Genomic DNA, 24954 nt, shown 5'->3' on the forward strand with positions numbered 1-24954 from the left:
CTACCAGCGGGGCCACGGTCTCCCCTACCAGTGGGGCCATGGTTGCCCCTACCACTGGGGCCATGGTTGCCCCTACTAGTGGGACAATGGTCTCCCCTCCCAGCCAGACCAAGATCTCCCTTACCAGTGGGACCAATGTCTGCCCTACCAGTGAGGCTTCTCTGAAGCCTAGACTCCCCACCAGGAAAAAGTTGTCTCATTTTTTGAGGGATGCTATCATGGTGGCTGTGAACACCCCTGTTGCCGTGCCCAATGTCGCCCCTACCAACGGGGCCATGGTCTCCCCTACTACTGGGCACACGGTCTCTCCTACCAGTGGGGCCACAGTCTCCCCTACCTGCCAGACCAAGACCTCTCCTACCAGGGGGGCCCTGGTTTCCCCTACCAGCAGGGCCATGGGTTCCCCTACCAGTGTGGCCAATGCCTCCCCTACAAGCCAGGGGCACAGTCGCATGGAACCCAGGAGGCCTAGCTTTCAAGACAAAGATTTGAATGTGATCCACAAGGCAGCCAGAGAGGGCAGCCGGCAGCTCCTGAAGCACATCCTCTTTTTCGGGATAAGTGACCTGAATTCAAGAGATAAGAAGCGCAGGTAATTGGGACTGCAAGGCTGGGGGTCTGAGGTGCCCTGGGAAGAGGTGGGTGGACCTGGGAGAGGCACGCCCTTGCCTGGCTCAGCAGCTGGAGAGCAGCCTCCTGTCAGCCAGGGCTCTGGGCTGACTTCCCTCCTGGGACCCCGCAGCACCTCCCTGCTGGACACCTAACCTGGGGGATAGCGCTCAGACCAACTTTATGAGCCGCAAAACATAAAGACCCACTCATAATTCCTCTTACAGAACACTTTCCTGACAACTTTTAAAAAAATATTTTATTAGTTTTTTACAGAGAGGAAGGGAGAGCGATAGAGAGTTAGAAAAATCAATGAGAGATACATCCATCAGCTGCCTCCTGCACACCCCCTACTGGGGATGTGCCCGCAACCAAGGCACATGCCCTTGACAGGTATCCAACCCGGGACCCTTCAGTCCATAGGCTGACACGCTATTCACTGAGCCACACTGGTTAGGGCTTTATTGACAACTTTTAAGTGATTGAACTATATATCAATAATTGAAATGAAATTGAATATATACAGCATTTTATATTTGATGTACACATTTTTATACCATAATGTTACACACCTTAGAAAATTAAATAAACAGAGAGAGAATTCCCATAGTAGATCAACTACTAGGCTAAAAGTTGTTTAGGTAAAATCCAATAATCACTTTATATCAGTGTACATGTATATGTTCTTTACTAAAAAAATATTTTATTGATTTCTGAGAGGAAGGGAGAGAGAAACATCAATGATGAGAGAGAATCATTGATTGGCTGCCTCCTGTATGCCCCCACACTGGGGATTGAGCCAGCGACCCTGGTATGTGTCTTTGAAGAGAGTAAAACCTGAGACCCTTCAGTGCCTAGCTGATATACTGTCCACTGAGCTAAACTAGTTAGGGCTATTTATACTTTTTTTTTTAAATGATTACAAACACTTCAAAAGCAAGATTTCAGGAGATTGATTGAGCAATATAAAAAATTCAAACCCTCTGTCAGAAAATAATATGAGCAGGGTAACAGCAAAAGTAGTAGCAAAATATTTGCAATGAATGTGTATCAGAGCAAAAAAAAAAATGTCTTCATGTTACAGAGAAGTTTTTGAAATCAACAAGAAAAAACTAACTTGAAAGTAGATTAAGTACATTTTGGATATGTGCAAGTGACCAATGGACACAGGAAAAGTACTTAGTATCCTTGGTAGGAAAAGGAATTTAAGTTGAAAGAGGAAAATAATATTTTCCATCCACAAGGTTTGTGAAGATGACCAGTGATTATCCTTATACTGCTGCTTAAAGTTTAAGTTGCTTTTGACTTTTCCATAGGCAATTTGGTACCAAGTACCACATTTAAAAATATATGTATATTCCCTACACCCATCAATTCTATTTATACTAAAGTATCTTTATGAAATAATTAGATAAATTACATAGTTTGTTTCATTCAGCACTGCTTAAAAGAGCAATATAATAATAAGAAAAAAAATCAATTTGGTTATACATACACACAAACAGATTATGATCTTGTCTTAGCCAAAAATAGGTGCAAAATAAGATAAAATTTATTTCTGAGCATTTGTATTAAAAATGAGCATTTCTTTAAAAAAATCTGATTTCTGCAATGAACATGTACAAAAGTTCCAGTAAATATTATTATGAATGAAATCATCCTGGGTAAGAGCAATAATATGAATCCTGCACAGATAAAATTGATTGCTCACTTCCTGTTTTGTGGACTTATTTTTGAAATTCTTTTGAGGATTGGTATCTTCAGAAGGAAAGGGAATCTTTTTTACATTTATTTTTATTGTTGACACTGTTACAGATGTTCCCCTTCCTTTCCCCCCTCTTAGTGCCTTTCCACCCAGCCCCCTTCAGCCTTCACTTAATAGTTGTCTGTGTCCATGGGCTATGCAAATATGCATATATGTTCTTTGGCTAATCTCTTTGAGTCCCCCCAATTCCCTCCCTCCCTCTGAGATCTGTCAGACTGTTCCATGTATCCATGCCTCTGGTCCTATTTGTTTGTTAATTTATTTTGTTCCACAGGTAAATGAGATCATATGGTATTTGTCTTTCTCTGACTGGCTTATTTTTGCTCAGCATAATAATCTCTAGGTCCATCCATGTTGTCACCAAGCATATAAGAGTTCCTTCTTTTGTACAGCAGCGTAGTATTCCACGGTGAAAATGTACTACATCTTTATCTACTCATCTGCTGATGGGCACTTGGGCTGCTTTTTGTCTGTGCCTGTAGAGTGTATGCATACATCTAATTACACACATATGTGTTTTACTTTATATAGCTTTACTATACATAATATGAAAATGATTATAGATTAATCATTTTAGTTGTGTACTTATGAAAATCAAAAATGGCGCCCAGTATAACTCCATTGGTTGGAGTGTTGCCTGGTACCCCTCTAGTACACTCAAAGGTCGCAGGTTCATTCCAGGTCAGGACACATATCTAGATTGTGGGTTTGATCCCTGGTCGGGGTACCTATGGGAGAGAACTGATCGATGCTTCTCCTTCACATAGATATTTTTCTCTCTCTCATTCCCCTCTCTTCCTCCCTCTTTCTCTACAATTAATTAAAAATATTTTTAAGTTAAATAATTTATTTTTGTCTTATTTATGACAGATGTCTCCTATTTGTTCCATTTTTGTCCCCCTCAACCCAGCCTCCACCCCACCACAGGCTTTTCCCATACTACTGTCTCTGTCCATGGCTTATGAATATATGTATATATGTTCTTTGGTTAATCTCTTCCTGTTCCCCCATCTCCACCCTGAGATCTGTTACTCTGTTCCATGCATTCATACCTCTGGACATATTTTGTTCATCAGTTTATTTTGTTCATTAGATTCCACATATAAGTGAGATACGTGATATTTGTCTTTCTCTAACTGGCTTATTTCTTTAAAAAATAGAACATATCAGTGATTATTCCTATTCCAGAAGTGTCATTTTAACTTATAGAAGTTTTCTTAAAAAATATTGAACTCTCCCACTATGTTTATTCATTCTTTCAATCCATCTTTACATGAAACATAACCTGAATATCTATTATGGAGCAGACATAGTCTACACAGGACCCTTCCAGTCTATCTACCAGGCCCTTTTTTCATCCTTAAAATGTTCATGTTGGCCAATATGAGCAAAATGAGAAACTGAAAATGAAAGTATTAGGACTTAGTCACAGTTGAAGCTTTTTTCTCCCTGGTTTCAAACAAAAGTATTTTTGAAGGTAGGAAATTGTAAGACCTTTTCTTGCCCTTTTGAAAAGTATAATAGTATCAAATAATATTGATCATTGGGAACATCTGTTTTCCATACAATCTGTACATTCAAATATTGGACAAAATGAATCATCCTATTTATTTGAATCCTGCATTTCCTTTGGCTTAAGTTTTCTTGAACATCAAATTACTTTAAAAAATTATTATTTTGCTTTTTTAGTCCTCTTTCCCCCACAAGGTTTTTAAGAACTAAAATTTATTTAAATGCCAACCATTGATTAGAACTGCAAGAGCTCTGTTGTATTCACCATTATTTCACTTAATGTAAGGTACCATGGATGGAATGATGCCAGTATTTTATGTATCACTAAAATTTTTTAATGCTGTCAATAAGTTTTAACACATTCTGAATTAAAAATTGGATTCCAAAGTCAGAAATGTTAAAGTGTGAGAAGATAAGCATGTTAGAATCATTGAAATACTGTCTTCTTTCTGATCCTTAAAACAGGTCTGCAGAATAGATGTAATGATATCATTTTACTTAATTGAAATGTTGTCTTTATAAAGTGGCAGTAATAGTAATAATGATACTAATATTATCTAACAATTATTTTGCCAGTTTTTTGTGTGTGCTAAGAACTATAGTAAACACTTTGCATAGATTCCCATTAAGCAAACAGTGGTGTCCTGGGAAATAATTATTTTTATCTCCATTTTGTTGATGAGGAAATTAAGGCCAAGTGATAGCTAATAAGTGACAGTTAAAATACGATCAGACTCAAGTTGAACTGAATTCCCAGGTCATCCTCCCTCTAGTCAAATAGGCTGCTCCTTCATTAATGTGGAGAGAAACAAGAATTAACAAATACTGTACTGTTTTCAGAAGAAAACGACATATTTGTTTTGAATCATAGGGGTAAATGTTTACAATTACATGGATAATTTATGTTTTGAGATAGTGCCCTCTAATTTCCTAACGAGTCCTCTGACTCCCATAGGACTCCTCTCCATGTGGCCTGTGCCTATGGCCGTTCAAGGATAGTGAGACTCTTAATAGAGAGACAATGCCTATTGGACCTCCGTGACAGTGAGAAAAAGACAGCTCTGATTCAGGTATGCACTCGCCAACTATGTCACCATGAGATGGGGTTCATTTAATTATTTAGAATAAAATTCAATTCATCTCATTTATCTAAAAGTCATTGGTGAAATTGCGAAATGTTTATTTTGGTTCCTAGAACTTATAATCTCTTTCTTGGCATAACACTGACAGGCCCTACAATATCAGAATGTGAAATGTGCAGCTATTCTGCTAGACTCTAGTGCAGATCCGAATGCAATGGACAACGATGGCAACACCGCTCTGCACTATGCTGTCCTTGGTCACAATAAAGCTATAGTGGAAAAGCTGCTTGTGTGCAAGGCAAATACTGAAGTGAGAAACAAGGTATAGCTCAAGTAACCTTATTTATTAAATATTTGAAATACATGTGTTTAGTTTAGTTAAAGGCATCTTTTTTTTTTTTAAAGTATTTTTGTATTGAGAGAGGAAGGAAGAGAGAGGGAGAAACATCAATGATCAATGATGAGAGAGACTCACCCATTGGCTGCCTCCTGCACATCCCCTACTGAAGATTGAGCCCACAAATCCGGCATGCGCCCTGACCTCTCATCAACCATGTCCTCTAGGTTCTTGGGTCTACACTCAAACACTGAGCCACACCAGCTGGGCACAAGCATTTTCTTTCTCACATACATATACTGAATGTAATATATCAGGCCCTGTCACCATGGAAACACTCCAAAGCCCAATCAGGGGGCTGGGGAAATGTAGTGTCCACGGTAGGGGGCAAAGCTCTGTCTCCCTTCCACCCCAGAAGGAAGAACTTCCTGTTAGTGCCTGGGAGTGGGAGATAGGCTCAGAGCCCACTAAGGCTGAAGGCCTGGGGGAGTGAAGTGATGCTGGGGACTGGCTGCTGTGCTGCCAGGGGCTTAGGAAATGGTGCTGCTGGGTATGGGTGGGAGGAGGAGGCCTAGTACCCAGCAAGGGGAGCTGGGTGAGTGCAAGAGGGAAGAGGAAGCCCCAGTCCACAGGCAACAAAATAACAACAGGATAGCACGATAGGAACACAGATTCTTGGCACCCGTACTGTAAATGTTGGAAGTGAGATTTGACAAATGATGTTGCAGTTAATCTGTTGAAGGGAGAATGGAGGGCATTTTAAAGGGAAGAACAGTCAGTGACTGCACAGAGGTGAGAAGAAAGGGGCTTTTTTTTTTTTTAATTCTCACCAGAGGATAGTTTTCCCCATTGATTTTAGAGAGAGTGGAGTGGAGGGAGGGAACAGATGAGAGAGAGAGAGAGAGAGAGAGAGAGAGAGAGAGAGAGAGAGAGAGAAACATCTATGTGTGAGAGACACATAGACACATCGATTGGGTGCCCACCCCCCATAGGGCTGGGGATCCAACCTGCAACCAGGGACTTGCCTTTGAATGGGAATCTAACTCCCAACCCTTCCATGTGCAGGCTGACACTCCAGCCATTGCGTAACACTGGCCAGGGAAAAAATTGGATGCTTTTTATTTACTTTCTATATTATACGTGTAAGTTCAGAGGATCTTTCATAATTTTTAATATTCAATTTGGATATATGTAATTTCTTAAATTATAAATTGTTTTTGCTGCTTACAGAGTGACCTCACACCACTTGCACTTGCTAAACTTGCAAACAATGATGAAATGGTGGAATTACTAGAAAGCAGAGCTGCAAAACATGATCAGAGAAAAAGGTACAATAGTTTGTTCTTTTAAAAATTTTATTTGGAGAGTACATTTATTGAAGCTGGGGACAGTGAAACAGGAAGCACTTCGGATAGAAGAAGAGGGTGTTAGTTGGGACCATCCTAAGCTGCCAGAGAGATTCAAATAAGGCTGCAGGAGACGACCAGACGTTCCTTTGTCCTGTGTTACCAGATCTGTACTCCAAGGCCACTCTCTACCTCGTGGAGCATCTTTGTTTAGGGAGTGGAAGGTCGCATAAGGCCTTTCCAGAATAGTGAGCACCAGCTTGCCTGAGGTTCCATAATTGAGGTTGTCCCCTCAAATGATCTCTTTGCCATAACAATGAAACTTTACCTCAGGTTTCAAAATTTAAATTATGCCTCACATGGAAGCCAGTCAACAGAAAGCCCTGAATCAAAAGTAGGTTATTGGTCCTTAAAATTGCTAAGGGCCCATCCATGACTCATCAGTATCTGTGGGTGACCAGTAGGATTACATCTTCCAAGCCAGTTGGGGTGGACAGGGAGAGTAAGCGTCGTTCTCATGAAGATCTGCTGGCTCACAGTGAGAGCAGGTAGAGGAGGAATAGTTGTCCTGGCTTCTGTTAGTTTCCTTTCTGCTGCTGGTGATTCGCTGCAGAAATACAGGGAGGGAGGTGCTGTCTGACTGCAGGAGGTCACGTGTTTGTACAAACACTCAGCTGCCAGTTACATAGCAGCTGAGATGCATGAGGTACAGACCACCAGGTGAGGACAGGTGACAACCAGAATTCATAACATCTGAAAACTGCAGCATTTGAATGTTAGAAGCCATGAATAGCCCACATTGGGGTTGATTTGGGATTCCAAAATAGTTTCGACAAATAAAGTTCATAACTAGATTGTTTTCTTTCTTTCACTATTTTTCTGATCATGTCATTTTGCTGTCTTATCTCATTTCATCCTCCTAACAACCTTCTTAATAAGGTAATAAGATTCTTATTTTGTAGTGGAGGGTCTTGAGACAAAAAAAATGACTCATTTGAGAACAAATGGCTATGGGTTATAGAACTAGGATGTGTGAGTTCAAGACATTTATGATATGTCAAACTAACTCTAATTGATTCACTGAACTATACTGCCCTGAAGTCATGACTATTACACCTTATTTTCTTTAATTACATGCTTCATAACACACTTGTAGAACTTACGTATTTAAAGTGTATGGTATAATTAAAGTTTTAATATTAGTTCTGATATTATGTGAAATATTCTATGAATTTAGTATATTTGGAAAATATTTTGTGTTGATATTAAGAGAGTAATACTATTTATCACCATTTTTTGTACATAGGAAGCAACCACTAATTTATGAATATAAAGAAGAAAGAAGACCCGAAACATTTCAAAGTAGCAATCTTGGTAAGACTTCAAATACTGAATTACTCTTGGTGCCCCTAACATAGATGAAGTAAGAGTAGGAAAGTTTTGATAATGGAAGAACACTGTAAAAATACAAAACAATATGTAAGGTGCATATATAGTTTTTCTCAATGTATTTCTTAACAGCATAGTATTCAGTATTATTAACAAAGTTAATTGTAGGTAATTTAAAATCTGGTGCAATATTATTTGGAACGAAATTCATTTATTTAGAACTGACCCCTAAAATCCTATATGATACCTTTATGTAAAAAAGAAAAAAATCATAATTTAAGATGTTGTGCCAAAACCGGTTGGCTCAGTCGGCCTGCGGACTGAAAGGTCCCAGGTCCGATTCCGGTCAAGGGCATGTACCTGGGTTGCGGGCACATCCCCAGTGGGGGATGTGCAGGAGGCGGCTGATTGATGTTTCTCTCTCATCGATGTTTCTGACTCTCTATCTCTCTCCTTTCCTCTCTGTAAAAAATCAATAAAATATATTTAAAGAAAAAAAAGATGTTGTATGTTTCTACTGTATTCACATGATAACAAATTGGACTTTTTCTAAAAATGGATCTTACCTTTAGTTTTTATAGCAAATGGATTACATGTAGTAAATGAACACTTGGTAATACATAGGGATTTGTCTCACTAAAAAAGTAACTAAAACTAGAAACGCAACAATATTTTTTGGGTACCACAAAGAAACAGCAAACCATAAGAGTTACAGCAGTTAGCCAGTGTGCAACATCCCAATGAGATTGTTTCTTAAAAGATTTCTACCCATAGTACTGAAGTCAGAAAGAAAATGCCTGTAGAGAAGCATTGTGGATTTGACATATTATACCAACAAGGTCTCACTATTATCAGCTTCATTGCTCAGAACTCAAAACAGAATGAGATATGTTGACTTAATTAGTTGGATTATTGTAATTTCTCTAGAATATGATGCTCTGTAGCCATTGGTCAGTAGGTAATGATAATAACTATTCAAAGAGCCCAACCTGGGACTCAGGAAATGATAATAGCCCTAACTGGTTTGGCTCAGTGGATAGACCATCAGGCTGTGGACTGAGGAGTCCCGGGTTCGATTCTGATCAGGGGCATGTACCTTGGTTGCGGGCACATCCCCAGTAAGGGGTGTGCAGGAGGCAGCTGATCAATGTTTTTCTCTCATCGGTGTTTCTAACTCTCTATTCCCTCTCCCTTCCTCTCTGTAAAAAATCAATGAAATATATGTTTTTAAAAAAGTACAAAGGTGTTTCACAATAACAAAAATGCCAGTGTGCTCCCCAGATGTGGCACAGTGTGCTACCCAATGTGTGCAATTGGAAATGTTTGAGGACACCTTGGACTTAGTGGACCTTTATCAGAGGACTTGTGTAGGTTGGTTTGCAAGTTATAGAAAATACAAGGATGGACTAGCGTTTTGACCTTGAAGGTGTGCATAATATGAGAGAGCTGTCCCTGGTTCATTTCTGTGTTGTTGTTTTTTTAACAGAATTTTCAAAGAAAATGTCAAAAATAAGTCATTCATTTGTCCACTGAATGGTCTGCTATTTAACTCTCAGGTGTCTTTTAGGTGCTCAGTGTTATTCTGATGTTGCAGAATGGGAACATTTTAACAACACAGTCCTTGCCCTCTAAGAGCTTGTTAGTATCATTGTCATTTCTATTATTCACATTACTTCATTCAGTGCTACTAGCTGCCAGAGTGCACTAGGAGCTTATAATTACCCTTGTTTATTCTTTTGTATTGGCATGTAGGATGCCAGCCTCTTTAAGTCCATGATGAGAACTAAAGTTTTAAACATGTGGGTGAGGCCTTGGCATGGTGGTTCAGTTGCTTAAAGTGCTGTTCCTGATATGCCAAGGTTGTGGTTTTGCTGCCTGGTTATGGCTCATATCAGAATCACCTAATGAATGCATAAATAAGTGGAACCAATACTCCTTCTCTCTCCCTGTCTCTCCTCGTCTTTCTAATGAATTCTTTCAAAACCTTCAAAAATAAATTAAAAAGTGGGTATGTTTTTGTTGTTTTTTTCTTTATTGATTAAGGTATTACATATGTGTCCTTACCCCCCAATGCCCTCCCCACCAAACCCCCTCTCGTCTCTCACCCCTTGGTGTCTGTGTCCATTGGTTAGGCTTATATGCATACATACAAGTCCTCTGCTTGATCGCTCCCCCTTGCCCCCACTCTCCCCTACCTTCAGAGGTTTGACAGTCTGATCAGTGCTTCTCTGTCTCTGGATCTGTTTTTGTTTATCAGCTTATGTTTTTCATTATATTCCACAAATGAGTGAGATCATGTGATATTTATCTTTCTCTGACTGGCTTATTTTGCATTATACCAATGCTCTCCAGTTCCACTTATGCTGTTGCAAATGATAAGAATTCCTTTTATTTATTTATTTTTTTTACAATAGCGTAGTATTCATTGTGTAGATGTACCACAGTGTTTTAATCCATTCATCTGCTGATGGGCACTTAGGCTGATTCCAAATCTTAGCTATGGTGAATTGGGCTGCTATGAACATAGGGGTGTATATATCCTTTCTGGTTGGTGTTTCTAGTTTCTTGGGATATATTCCTAGAAGTGGGTTCACTGGTCAAATGAGAGTTCCATTTTCAGTTTTTTGAGAAGGCTCTATACTGTTCTCCACAGAGGCTGCACCAGTCTGCATTGGTGGGTGTGTTTTAAAGTAACGAACACAAATAGGTTTGCCAGGTAACGAGACAGACGGTGATGTTTGGCAGGAGGAATCTTTATAGAGATTACATGTTTGACAGCAGGAGCAGCAGAGCAAGGGCTAAGGTGTACACATGAGCTTTGAGGGATTTAGGAGCAGTACTCTTTTGATGGGGCCCAATGTGCGTTAAGGGAATGGTTGGGAATGAGGTATATATGTAGCTAAGGCAGGCTTATGAAAGTCTTTAGTACCACAGAAAGGACTAGATGTTTTTTCTTTTATAATTTTTTTTGTTAAAATATATTTGGCCCACAATAGATTACATTCAGGTATATGACAGAGTAATTTATGTTTCTCATGATGTGTTCACAATGATAAGCAAATGATAACCATCTTACTGTGCAAAGTTATCGCAACTTTGACACGCTCCCTGTGCTGTGCACTAGATCCCTGTGGCTTATATATTTTATAACTGGAAGTTTGCGCTGCTTATTCATATTCTTCCTTTTCATCCAAATCCTCAACTCACTACCCTCTGGCAACCATCAGTTTATTCTCTGTGGCCATGGGGTCTGTTTCTGGTGTTTTAGATTGCACCTGTAAGAGAGACATTATGGTGCTTGACTTTCTCTCTCTGATTTAACTTAGCATAGCACCTTCTTGGTCTATCAATGTTGCCATAAATGGCAAGAGTCCATTCTTACTTATGTCTGAGTAATATTTCTTTCTGTATATGTACACACACATCCCACATCTTCTTTATTCGTTTATCTATGGAGGACACCTAGGTTGCTTCCATATCCTGGCTACTGTAATTAATGCTGCAGTGAACATTAGGGATGCAGATATCTTTTCAAATTCCTGTGTATGTTTCTGTACAATAAACACCCAGAACTGGAATGGCAGTTGTATTTCCAGTTTTTTGAAATAGCTCTGTGCTACTTTCCACCGTGACTGTACCAATTTACAATCACATGGACAGTGCATGAGGCTTTCTCTGTTCTCCATATCCTCGCCAACACTTGTTTTCCATTTATATTTTGGTGACAGCCATTCTGAGAGGAGTGAGCTGGTACTTCATTATGGCTTTCATTTGTATATTCCTGATTAGTGATGTTGAGCTATGTGTTTCCTGTAATTGTTTTAAAAATATGTTTTTATTTATTTTTAGAGAGAGAGGAAGGGAAAGGGAAAGTAAGATAGAAACATCAATGAGAGAGAAACATCATTTCGATAAGCTGCTACCTGCTGCACCTGCTGGGGAAGCAGCCTGCAACCCGGCCTGTGCCCTGACTGGGAATCGAACCAGTGACCTCTTAATGCAGGGCACAATGCTCAAGTCTCTGAACCACACTGGCCTGGCCTATATGTTTCTGTTAAATAGGGAGAAAAGGGACAGACTTTCAGTTGACTCCCTCTAAAGTTCTATAGGCCTGAGTTATATCACATGCCCATTCCTAAACCAGTTATTGGTAAAGTAGGTACTGTGATGAGCTCAGTATAATCACTTCCCTTTTTGGAGCTGGGGAGATGCCACCTTCTTTGTGTATCAGGACAGTCAATGTCCAGATAGAGATGTGGTTCTCCAGCAAGAATGAAGACTGAGGCAGGGAGCCAGCAGTACATACTGCAGGGATGCATTGGAGTTTTGAGCAGAAAAGTAACAAGATTAGGTTTGATTAGGGCCCTCTGGTTGTGATATGAAGCAGGGATAGCAAAGTTTTCCTTGAAAAGGGCCTGATTTTAGTCCATGTGGTCTGCCTTATCTACTCAAGTCTGCTATTGCAGTGTGAGGGCGGTTCTAGAGAATTTGCAACTGAGTAGGCACAGCTGTGTTCCAGTGAGACTTTATTTGAAAAACCAGATGGCAGCTTGTATTTGGCCTGTGGGCCCTAGTTTGATGAACCCTCATGTAGAGAATAGATGGAAGAAACCACGTAAAGAGACCGGGAGACGAAAATAGCTCTTGACTTTTTGGACTAGCATCAGTCCATTATGAAGTTTCCATCCATCCATGCTAAATGTGTCAGGAAGCTCAATTTATTCCACTTAAAATGTTGGAGTTTTTATAGGTCTATGTCTTTTTTATTCATTTTGCTTTCAAAATCTTAATAATTTAAGGAGGAACAATAACAGTTGTTAGTATTTTCCCCCATGTCACAGCCACCTGTTAAGAGCCCATGTTTGACTAGGGCTGCTGACAGTAGCAAAGTAAAAGCAGAGGGAGTAGAGAGGTCTAGGTCATATGACTTCGTGATGATTGCAAGTGAAGAGTTATCAGGGAGAGAGAAATCCTAGGTGATTCATAGGCTTCCAGTCAGTGCACTGGCATTTAGATTGGACGTGAAGAATAGGACTTTGTCAGAGGAGCAGGAAAGAACAACAGTTCAAGAGCAAAGACCAGTACTTTTCCATACATGTTGAGTTATTTTAAAATATATTTGTATTGATTTCAGAGGAAGGGAGAGGGAGAGAGAGATAGAAACATTGATGTGAGGGATTCATGGGTCGGCTGCCTACTGTAGGCCTTGTACTGGAGATTGAGCCTGCACCCCAGGCATGTGCCCGGACAGGGAATCCAACCTTGACCTTCTGGTTCACAGGTCAGCACTCAATCTCTGAACCATGCTGACTGGGCCATACATGTTGAGTTTCATAGAATATCCATGGATATGTACATTTTGGGTACAATTTTTTTGACTTTTTGACTTGTCCTGTCAAGAACTGCCTTTAATAGGTGAGCCATGGTTTTAGTTTAATAACATTTAAAAAAAAAAAAGATTAGGAACAAATAAAAAGAACTTTGTAATCACTAGAACATTATTTTGGAATATGTGATCATTTTTACTTTTCTACAGTTATTGTAAAGAGGAATTCAAACCTGTTTAGTTGGAGAGAATTGTCAGTGTGATTTTTTTCTTTTCTTTATTGGAACGTTCATGCTATAGAACTTGTTGTCAATCATTAGGATCCTGTATTTTCTATTCTGAGTAAAAGTACTGTTTCTTGTTTCATATTATTTTCTGACATCATTGTTTCATTCATCCCTTTTCTGCCTTTATTCCAATAGCTACGAATCTACAGGAATCTCCTAAATCACCACAAACCGAAACAAAATCAAAGACAGGTATTCTGTGAAATCAGCTTCTGACTGTAATCATGTATAATATATCAACCCAAATAATAACAATTCCACATAATGCAATTTTGTTAGAGGTTCTTAAACCCACACCTAGGTTTGTTTATTCACTAGAAAAATTTACAGGACTTAGCATATAGTTGTTCTCATACCTGAGATTTATTACAGTAAAAGTCCAAAGGAAAGTCCCCAAAGAGAATTGGTGTGTGTGTGTGACAAAGGGTGGAGGACACCAGGCACAAGCTTCCAAGAGTCCTCTCCCTGTGGACTTACCAGGAGGTCGTCATTACTCCAGGGTCAAATTCTGACAACACACGTGAACTGTGTCATCTACCAGTCTGGTTAGACTCAGTGCCAAAGTTTTTATGTCACTATAGTCACATGGGCATCTGCCCCATAGCCTGTACCTAAATTCTAGATTCCCAGAAGGAGAGCAAGTGTTTGTCACGAACCCTGTAGGTTGTAGGAAGTATTTAGGCACAGGGGGCCACTCTTCTCAGTTAGGGAAATGAGGAAACCCTCCCCAGATTCAGGTTTTCAGACTCCAACTGAAGGGTAGCCTTTTAAGCAGGACTTTCTATGGATAGGAGTCTTAGTCCTGCGGCATGAAAATTTTCTGCACAGCAGTTATAGCCTTGAATGAATTTTTGGTGTTGACTTGAAAATTTATTTTTAAAGCAAGTAATATTGTAATATAACATGGCACTGGTTTCAGTTGCATCATCCATAATTGCTTGCAATGTTGGTTACTATTATTACTCTTAGTGAGTATTTAATAGCTATTTATACATAAATTACTAGTGCAATATCAGGCAATTATAAACTTTCCTTTTCATCCAATTAATGTTTCAAGGTAATGTTTAGATAAAATCTGTATGACAATTTCTGTATTAAAATTAGAATAAAAAGTGTCATTTAATTACATGGATGATTCAGTTGATATTGCACTAACTCCCCACTTATAATGATAAAACAAGATATTCAACCGTATTTATCAGTTATTTTCTTGCCCTAGTATACAATTAAAATTATTGGCTTTATTTATGTATTTCCATATGCTTCACTTTATTGTGGGGATAACACCCTTATTCTTTTTAAAATTCTTTATTGTTGAAAGTATTACATATGTCTCCTTTTCCCCCCTTGATCTCTCCCTGCCTGCTTCTGCCCCCATCACATGCTCTCATCCCCCTATTGTCCGTGTTGATTGGTTATGTATATATGCATGCATACAAGTCCTCTGGTTCATCTCCTAGGCCTCCCCTTCACCCTCCCTAGCCTTCCCTCTGTAGTTTGAAGGTCTGTTCCATGCTACTACATCTTTCAATACCCATATTCTGATACTTGGATCTTCATATTAATTTCTAAGGTGACTATGTCTTGAAAATAGCATTACTATGTTGATATATGCTAATAGTAGTTTCAGCAAATACCTATTTTTAAAGAAAACTTCATAATTCTTAGCTTTTAGATGAGTTTTAGGATCACAGCAATATTGAGGGGAAAGTACAGAGAGTTCCCATAACCTCCACATCCCCTACACAAACAGCCTCGCTCATTTTACATCCTGTAATAGAGCGGTGTATCAACAAAAGTCCATAGTTTACATTAACGTTCACTCTTGCTGTTGTATATTCTATGGGTTTTGACAAATGTATGATGACATGTATCCCCCATTACAGTATCATATACCATCCTTTCACTCCCTTAAAAATCCTCTATGCTCTGCTTATTCATCCACCCCTTCTCCCTAAACAGTGGACACCAGTGATAGTAGCTTTATCTTTTCCTGAATGTTGTATAGTTGGCATCATACCGTAGGTATCTTTTTGAGTGTTTAAAAAACTAAAATTTCAAGGTAATTGGATGCATTTATCCAAGATGTTTTTTGTCCTTTGTGGTTTTCTGTTGTTGTTCTTTAGCTTAGGCTCTGATGACATGTGCCATATGCACTCAGGTAGCATGATTTCTCTATTAGACACCTAATGGGGAAGGTTGAGAAAAATGACCTCACACACTACTGCAGAGCACTGACTGTTTGGACCATCCTTCTCTATGAGGTGGGTCCAGAGAGACTTTCACAATGAAAGGAGACAATCTCAAGTAGCTCTACTTTATACAATTGGAATCCCAAGGTCTCTCATACTTATTTTGCAATTGGAAATGGGGCAGAAAGAGTTTGGTTCCTATGTTTTGCTGTGCTGCAAAATGGAGGGCCTATCAACCAAGCTTCCTGGTGATGGACCGTTTCCTCCGAAACTGGCTAGGCTTCACTGAAGAGCTGGAGAAGCTGTATGTGTTAGGACAAAATAAATATACTCTCTTCCAACTACTCTAAAAGGAGGGAGTCCAGAAAACTCATGTTATGTACGTTTGATACTGTTATTCTATGATTCTATTTGCACTAATAATATCATTTTCTTTCTGTCTGATGGGGTTTGATTAGAATGATATTCATTGTACATAGTTTAAAGGTAGGCAGATCCGATTTTGATAGATCCCATTCTTTTTCTTCTTGCATTGAAAAAGAGAAAGTAAATGTTCTTAATGTATTAAAGGCCTACCCATACTATCATTAATATTCACTCTAGTATAGTCTTCAGGTGTGGTCCCAAAGGAATATTTTCCAACAAAACATTAGTTGGGGACTTTTAAATACCTGCGTTTTTTATTATTGTTTTAAAATGTATTTTAATTTTTTCTTTAATAGTGGATGAGATCTCTGCAGAAGGCTCTTTAAACAGGTAACATTTTATGGATTTTTAAAAATTATATGTTAACTTAGGGAATGCTGAGAATAGAAACTACCATTTCTAGAGTGTTCTCCTGTGGACTAGACCCTATTTTATGTAATGAATTTGTGTAATATAGTCATCATAATAACTCTGCAAAGGAGGTGTGCTATTTAGCCTATTTTTTATTAATGAGGCAACTGTGGTTCAGGGAGGTGGATGCATTGACCCATGATTTCATAGTTAGCAAGTTGCTGACCCATGATTTGACTGTCAACTAGCTTGGCTCCCAAATCTACTGTGTTGTCCCTCAACATACACTGATAAGTTCCTGTGTACCACTGGCATGGAGATACATATGAGAATCACATCAGCTCAGTGAAATCTGCTTGTGTGTTAACTCTGATAAGGAGTTTTTCTGAGAGGCCAGGCTAGTCCAAGCATTTAACTTACTATCCTTGACAATTGTATTGGTAAATACGACCTTGTTCTTCTCACCAAACCTTTTAGAGCCCATTTCAGTTAGCTATGGCCACAGAACCAAAGTTTTTACCTATGCAAGGCCTAATCAGGAAAGCATTTTTAGGTACAATAATATCTATTCTTCTTGAGATGAATTATTTATCTGTAAGTAAAGAATATCTTTGTATAGACCATGTTATGTTAATTTAACTCAGAGTGTATTTAGAAGATATTTCTAATTGATGTCTCGAATTACTGACTTCCCAGTCTGGTTTCTTTTCAGGATGGTACCTTTGCCTACCTGTGTGAAGTTTTTTCTTTTTTCCTAGTCCTTTCTTCCTCTTCCATGACTTTTAATGATTTTTACTTCTTCTCTGCTTTTTTTTTGGTGTTTCTTTCAGTGTGTTATTTTTTCTACTTCTGCAAGCTCCAGGGTTCTCCATTTATCTATATTCAGAATCAAAGTCATGTGAAATTTCAAGAGTTTAAGGAAGTCCAGCAATCTATAATAATAAAAGCATAGCATGCTAATTAGACTGAACAGCTGACCAACTTTCTGGACATCATTCCGGATGCCCTTCTGGACGAAGCCACGGCAGCGAAGTCTGAGTCAGAGGCGATTATGGATGATCAGACAGGCAGTCTGAGTGGTTAGGGGCAATGAGGCAGGCAGGCAGAGTGGTTAGAGGAAATCAAGCAGGCTGGCGAGTGGTTAGGAGCAATCAGGCAGACAGGCAGGTGTGCGGTTAGGAGCCAGCAGTCCCAGATTCCGAGGGGGTGCACCGGCAACCCTCCCATGTACAAATTTCATGAACCGGGCCTCTAGTTAATTAATAAAAAACACCTTATTGTACATTAGCATGTGTTTAAAATCCTAGCCAGTGGTGGATCTTCATTAAATCTTTCCCTACTTCAGACTAGTGACCTCAGCATAGTTGATTATAGGTTAGACTTTAAATTAGCAATACACAAGTGGGGCAAGAGGCATCCATTTTGTCCCTTCATTTTGGCCTTTGAGGTAACCCACAAAGATGAGCACTTTGGCATGTAAATGGGCCACTCTAGACAGACACACAGGGCATTAACTCGGGGAGTACACCAAATTCACTGTTTAAATAGTTAGCTGTATTGAAGATGCTGAGAGGGAAGTGATCTCTGTGTTACATGCACAGCCCTCAGGCTTGCTAGAAATGATGAGTCCACAAGCACAACCAGGTTTCCTCTTCAGCAAGGTACTGATGTCTTTTCTCAAGGTAACTGTAGGTGGACTTTCGAAGAATATGCTTTTGTGAGTGGTGCTAATTCGTGTTTGTTTTAAAATGGTGTTTATGACTAAATTGAGGTTTAAAATAGCTTCCCTGTTCCTTCCTATGTACCAGGTGAGATTTCATAGTTTAGTTCAGGCAGTTTAGGAATAGCAGTGGGTTACTGTCGTCTTCAGCCAGAAACCAGCAAAGGCTCAACTAGTTAGGATGAGCAATGAGCCAGACTCTTATCTCAGAACTTTTAAGATCTTTATCCATTTCACTCCAAGTAGAACCTCTATGCATGTGATTACAAATAAAGTCTCATCTCTGATTTTTCTAATTCATTATGTGCGATTTTGACTTGTTCTCTTTAGTAGAAATATCTGTGTTTTCTGGAGGTTATCGCCTACTCTTCCCCTTGAATTCTTTAGGAACATAAGGGATTCCCTAAGTCCAAGGGAGACAATCTTCTTTCACAAGTCAGATGCAGAGGTAAAAAGAGGACATTCTAATTGTTCTGTCATTTCCTTTGATCTTATTGCTGCAGACGTGCCACTGAAACTGGTCCTGTAGTCATGATTGATCTTTGCTCCTGGATTGTCCTTGCTGATCCAGATTCCTGAGTCTTCATGTTCATTCTCTCTTGGATTTGAGGGTCACAGCTTTTTATTAGTTCATATCCATATGCTGTTATACTAAGCCACTATTTCAATTACCACCATCTTATATTGGTAGCTGAGCCTCCTAGCTTTAGCACTCAAAGCTCAAAGTCTTCCCCCAACTCTCTCTCTCACACACACGCACACACACACACACACACACACACACACACACACACACTGGAAAGCCTACATGGTGCTCACTTCCTTGCCGGGACCTTTGTGGACTACTTACCTTTGAGCTTCTTGTTTGTATTTTTCTGCTTGCAGGTGTTAGTCAGACCCGTTCTGAGCTGTCAAATAAAGGTTCAAATAAAGCCTCAGGAAAAGGCCAGACATTCCTTTCTCCTTTGTTACCAGTCCTGTACCTTAGGTTCACTTTAAATCCTACAGAGAATCTTTGTTCAGATAGTGGAAGGTCCCATGTCACAATTCCCAGAGTAGTGGGCAACACCCCGCCTGAGATTCCATAACTGAGGTTGGCTCCTCCAGTGATCTCTTTGCCATAACATTGAAACATGCCCAAGTGATTTGAATTTACCTCAGGTTTCAAAATATTTTAAATTTTGCCTCATATGGAAGCCAGTTAACCTAAAGCTCTGAATCAAAAGTAGGTTATTCTGAAGATCTTATATGCATATGTGCATAATCCATGGACTCAGACAGTGGGGTGGAGAGGGCCTGGGGACAGGGGATGGGGGAGAGTGGTTTGGAGGTGGTTAATAGAGAGAAGCAGGGGACTTATGTAATAATTCCTATAGTAAAGAGTTATTTTTTAAAAATCCAATAAACAAAAGTAGGTTATTGGCCCATATAATACCTAAGCCTCCATCCATGACTCATCAGTATCCATGTGTGACCAGTAAGATTCTATCTTCAAAGCCAATGGGGGTGAACAGGGAGATTAAGGATCATTCTCAATAAGATCTGCTGGTTCACAGAGTGAGTAGGTAGAGAAGGGATAGTAGTGGTCCAGACCAGGTCGTGATTTCTATTAGTTTTCTTTCTGCCATTGGTATGATTTGCTGCCAAAATAAGGGAGCATTGTGTTATCTGACTTCAGGAGGTAATATATTTGTAGATAAATTTAGTTGCAAGTTAGATAGTAGCTGAGATACCCTGATTTACAAAACACAAAGAAAGAACAGGTAATAATCAGAAGTAATAACATTTTCTGAAAACTGCAACATTTTATGTTAGAAATGTTGAAAACCCCACAATGGGACTTATTTCAGATTCCAAAACAATTTCAACAAATAATGTTCATGAACTGATTTTTGCTTGACTTTACTGTTTCTCTGAGCATTCTTTTTTTTTGCTGTCTTAGCTCATTTAGTCCTCCTAACTACCTTCTAAAATAAGGCAGTAAGATTGTTATTTTGAAAGGAGGACCTTGAGTCAAAGAAAAGTGACTTGAGAACAAATAGCTGTTGATTATAGAACTAGGATGTATGAGTTCAAGACACTTGCCCTTATGATAAGCTAACTCTAATTAATTCATTAAACTATACTGTCCTAAAATCATGACTATTTCAGTTTACTTTTTTTAAAAAATTACATGCTTCCTAAAAAGCGTTATAGACCTTATGTATTTGAAATGTATCATATAATTGAAGTTTTAATATTAGATCCAATATTATCTAAAATATTCTAAGAATTTACTACATTTGGAAAATATATTTATAATAGTGACCCAGTGCACAGATTTGTGCACATTGAAAGGAAATTAATTAGAAGGTGGTTAGGTGGGACTGAGCGAAACGGGACAGACACACCCTGGAGCCAACGTCCTGCAGACCCTCCCTGGGGGGCCACACTAAGGGTGGGGTCCTTCTGGCAGGTGGGTTCCCTCCGCCTGGCCATTGGGGGATCAGGTCAAAACCAGCTCTCCAATATCTCCCGAAGGGTCCTGGATTATGAGAGGGCAGTTCTCGGGTGATGCACCCAGGAATCGGGCTCCGTCCTTCCTTGTTCTGGGTGCATCACCTGAGAACCAAAGCTGCCAAGTCACCGCAGCTCAGCAGCTCCTGCACTGAGCGTCTGCCTCTGGTGGTCAGTATGCATCATAGCTACCGGTTAGACAGTCGAAAGGTCGGATGGTCACTTAGGCTTTTATATATAGACTAGTGGCCCGGTGCACAAAAATTTGTGCACTTGGGGGGCATCCCTCAGCCCAGCCTGCCCCCTCTAACAGTCTGGGAGCCCTCACAGGATGTCCTACTGATGTCCCTGTGAGGAGTGGGCCTAAGCCACAGTCTGGCCTCCCTCTGTCGAAGGCAACTGGCCAATCAGGTATATAGATACTTTCTGAAGGCAGCACAGACTCCTTCCTTATTTCTTTCCTCTGCGGTTGGAGAATAGGGGACTAAAAGGTGGACACAGAACTGTGGCCGGGCCTGGGGCTCTTGTAGGCAGCAGAAAGAAGGAGAGGGCTGGGGAAAGTCTAGACATGGTTTTCTTCAATTGTCCTCCCTTCCTCCGGGTCCCTCGCTTTGTTCTCCCCTTGTCGTGGTGGATGCTTTGGCCTTGGACTGACAGGAGCCCAGCGATGGTGGAGTTCAGCCCCCTCACTTCTCAGCTGAACATACAACCACCTCACATTCCAAGTGGAGCTGTTTTCAAGTGGCTACAGTGCTGGCAATTCATGCCTCCCGGCCTTTCCCCTCTCGGGTTTCCTCCTTGGGTCATTTGCAAACTTCACCGAGACACCGAAGCAACTGTGCCCTGGTACTTCTGCACCGGCCCCTGCCAGGGCCCACACCAGGAGAATCCCAGCTAAGGTCCCCTCCCTCCACCCAGCGCTCTCCTCCCTGTCCTACCACTGGGGAAAGGGAACAGCTCACCTTCTCTGGACCCTGCCAACCTGGCAGGCTGAGGCACAGGCCAGGCGGTGCAGCATAGGGTGCTGGTGGCTGCGAGCCTTCTCCCCATCCCTGAAGCATGGGGTGGGGTTGCAGCAGCTCACAGCCGCCCCTGGGCACCATGCATGGAGATACCACTCTCCACTGAGCCACCGTCTGCCCAGGACCTGTGGGGGTTGGGGTAGCCTTGGGCTCCCACTGGCCCCACTGTAGCCAGACTTGGCTTGGCCAGCCACCCCCACTGCCGGAGGGCTGTGCATGCCCCATGGGCCTCATCGCCCTCGTGAATCCCCGTGGTCTGGCCATCCCATCCCAGGAAGTGGCCATCCTGATTGCCATAGCTCACTTTCTGGTGCAGTTGGGCCTGCCCAGCAAGCATGTAGGCAGGAGTTGGGCCTCTGAGGGGAAGGAGGAGGGATGTGGGCCAGGGCAGAAGTGGGGAACTTGGTGGTGTAAACACAACCCCCACCCCCACCTCATTCTGGCCCCTCACTGCGCTGCATTCCGGAACCACTGGGTGCCTCTGCCCAGAACTGTGCTCTCTGGCCTGGGGTGGGGATGAGGGACCTGGAGCTGCGGCCTGAATCACAGTGGTTGATCAGGGAGGGATGTGGGGTGCCAAATTCCGCCTCTCTGTCTCTCTCTGTCTCTGTCTCTCTCTCTCTCTCTCTCTCTCTCTCTCTCTCTCTCTCTCTCTCTCTCAGGGCCCAGTGTCTGGGTGGGCTGGCGGGGCTCAGGCCCTGCTCACCATTGTATTGCTGCCTGCTCTGTTGCTGCTGAGGCGGCAGCGTGGGCTGCTGACCTGGTCCAGGCCCGTGGCCAGCCTCCTGCGCCTGGACCCCAAGCAGCAGCGGAGCTTCCAGCAGCCAAAGCAGCAGCAGTAGCCAGCTGGGGGGTGGCGGTGTTGGTGGCCAGAGTCCCAACTCCCCTGTGCCATGGCCCTGCTGGGAGCGCCCGGCACAAAGTTCCCAGCTCCCAGTGGCAGCGGCTGGGGACTTCTTAGGTGCCTCCTCCTCCTCACCGCCCTCGCTTCATGAATCGCAAGTTTCCCCAGAGGCAGCGGCTGCAGGGCCCAGAGCAGGAGACAGGGGAGCAGGCTGAGTGTGGCTCGGGCTGGACAGAGGGCACTGGGGCAGAGGAGATCTCCCAGGCAGCAGCGGGAGTCGCTGCCCCCTGGGTAGATCTCCTCCACGAGCATCATCGGTGCCCTCTCTCAAGCCCGAGCCAGAGCCGAGCTTGGCCCACTCCCTTGTCTCCTGCTCTGGGTCCTGCAGCCTTTGCTCCGTGGAAAATTGGGATTCATGAAGTGCGGACAGCTGGGAGAGCCGGGTGGCTCCAGCGCTCCAGGGTTGCCTCCTGCCTTCTTGGCCCTGGGCTGGATGGCTCCTGGCGGGCGGGCGGGGCTCATGCTAAGGCAAGCAATGCTGCTGATCCCCCGCCCACCCCCGGGTCGCACACAGGAATGGGCCCCGAGTCTCTGGTAGGCGGGCGAAGCGATAGCTACTGCTTGCCTTGGCCCAGCCCCCACCCACCCCCGGGTCACACACAGGAGTGGGCCCTTGTCTCTCATAGGCTGGTGAAGCAATCGGCACCACTTGCCTTGGCCCCAGCCCCAACCCGCAGCCCAGATCGCACACGGGAGTGGGCCCCCTGTCTCTGGTAGGCTGGAGAAGGAATTGGCACCACTTGCCTTAGCCCCCCCCCACCCCCCCATGGCATACAGGGGCCTGGATGGCGGCTTGCACTGTCCTACCCTGCCTTCAGTATGCAAATTAGCCGCCATCTTTGTTAGCAGTTAACTGCCATCTTAGTTGGCAGTTAATTTGCATATCGCCCTGATTAGCCAATGGGAAGGGTAGTGGAGGTATAGCTAATTACCATGTTTCTCTTTTATTAGATAGGACTAGAGGCCAGGTGCATGACATTTGTGCACTGGAGGAGAGGGTGTCTCTCAGCTTGGCCTGCACCCTCTCACAGTCTGGGACTGCTTGGGGGATGTCCCCTCAGGGAGCAGGCCTAAGCCGGCAGTTGGACATGCCTTGAGGGGGATCCTTAGTGCTGCTGCAGAGGCAAGAGAAGCTCCCACTGCTGCACTCGCCAGCCATGAGCCTGGCTTCTGGCTGAGTGACCACCAGGGGGCAGCTCCTGCATTGAGCTTTTGCCCCCTGGTGGTCAGTGTGCATCATAGTGAACAGTCTTCTACTGTTTGGTTTATTTGCATATTAGCCTTTTATTATATAGGATTTGTATTAAGGCACTAATATTACTTATCACCATTTTTATTTTTTTGTGCACAGCAAGCAACAACTAACTTCTGAATATCAAGAAAGAAGGAGATCTCACACATCTGAAAGTACTCATCGTGGTAAGAATTCTGATAGTGAATTACTCTTGGTGCTCCTAACATAGATGCAGTAGAATGAGGAAATTTTGATAATGAAGGAGCAGTGAAAAAAAACAAAACAATGTGCAACTTGCATGTAGTTTTTCTTTATCTCATTCTTGATAGAATAATATTCAGTATGATCAAAAATGTTAATTGTGGGTAATTTAAAATCTTGGGGTATTTTGTTTGAAAACAAGTTCATTTATTTATTCTGACCCCTAAAAGCCCATATGATATCTTTATGTAAAAAAGAAAAAAGATGTTAAGTTAGAATGTTGTATGTTTCTACTATATTCACATTATAACAAATTGGACTTGTTCTAAAAATGGATCTTTTGTTTAGATTTTGTACTGAATGGATTACATTTAGTACATGAATTCTTATTATACACAGTGATTTGTCTTACTGAAAAAGTAACTAAAAGTAGGGACTCATCATTACTTCTTAGAAGCACAAACAAATGGCAAATGATAGAGTTACTCACTTAGCCAGTGTGCACGGATTTCAATGAAGTTGTTTTTGAAAGATATATACTCATAGTACAGAAGTCAGAAAGGCAATATCTGTTGAGCATCATAGGGTATTTTACATATTATACCAACTAGGTCTCACTGTTATTAACTTTACTCTTCAGAAGTCAAAACAGAATGAGATATGTTGATTTATTAGAACATGTTATCTTTGTTTGTTAAATAAATGTCAGGACACTAATTTCTTTAGAACAAGGTGCTCTGTTGCCATTGGTCAAA

At 41.6% G+C, this 24954-nt stretch overlaps 1 protein-coding gene across 1 annotated transcript; it reads left to right on the forward strand.

The window, feature by feature from the left end:
• Positions 1–394: 394 nt before the first annotated feature.
• Positions 395–24449, forward strand: LOC308523072 (uncharacterized protein). Its single transcript, XM_081096741.1, has 8 exons — positions 395–592; positions 4842–4956; positions 5117–5290; positions 6536–6633; positions 7958–8025; positions 13789–13845; positions 16568–16601; positions 24116–24449. Exons 1-8 carry the CDS (start codon positions 396–398, stop codon positions 24225–24227), a joined length of 855 nt encoding a protein of 284 aa, XP_080952867.1. The 5' UTR covers position 395; the 3' UTR covers positions 24228–24449.
• Positions 24450–24954: the final 505 nt, after the last annotated feature.

Source organism: Myotis nattereri (assembly GCF_964212035.1).
Source record: "Myotis nattereri genome assembly, chromosome: 1".
In the NCBI taxonomy this organism is placed as follows: domain Eukaryota; kingdom Metazoa; phylum Chordata; class Mammalia; order Chiroptera; family Vespertilionidae; genus Myotis; species Myotis nattereri.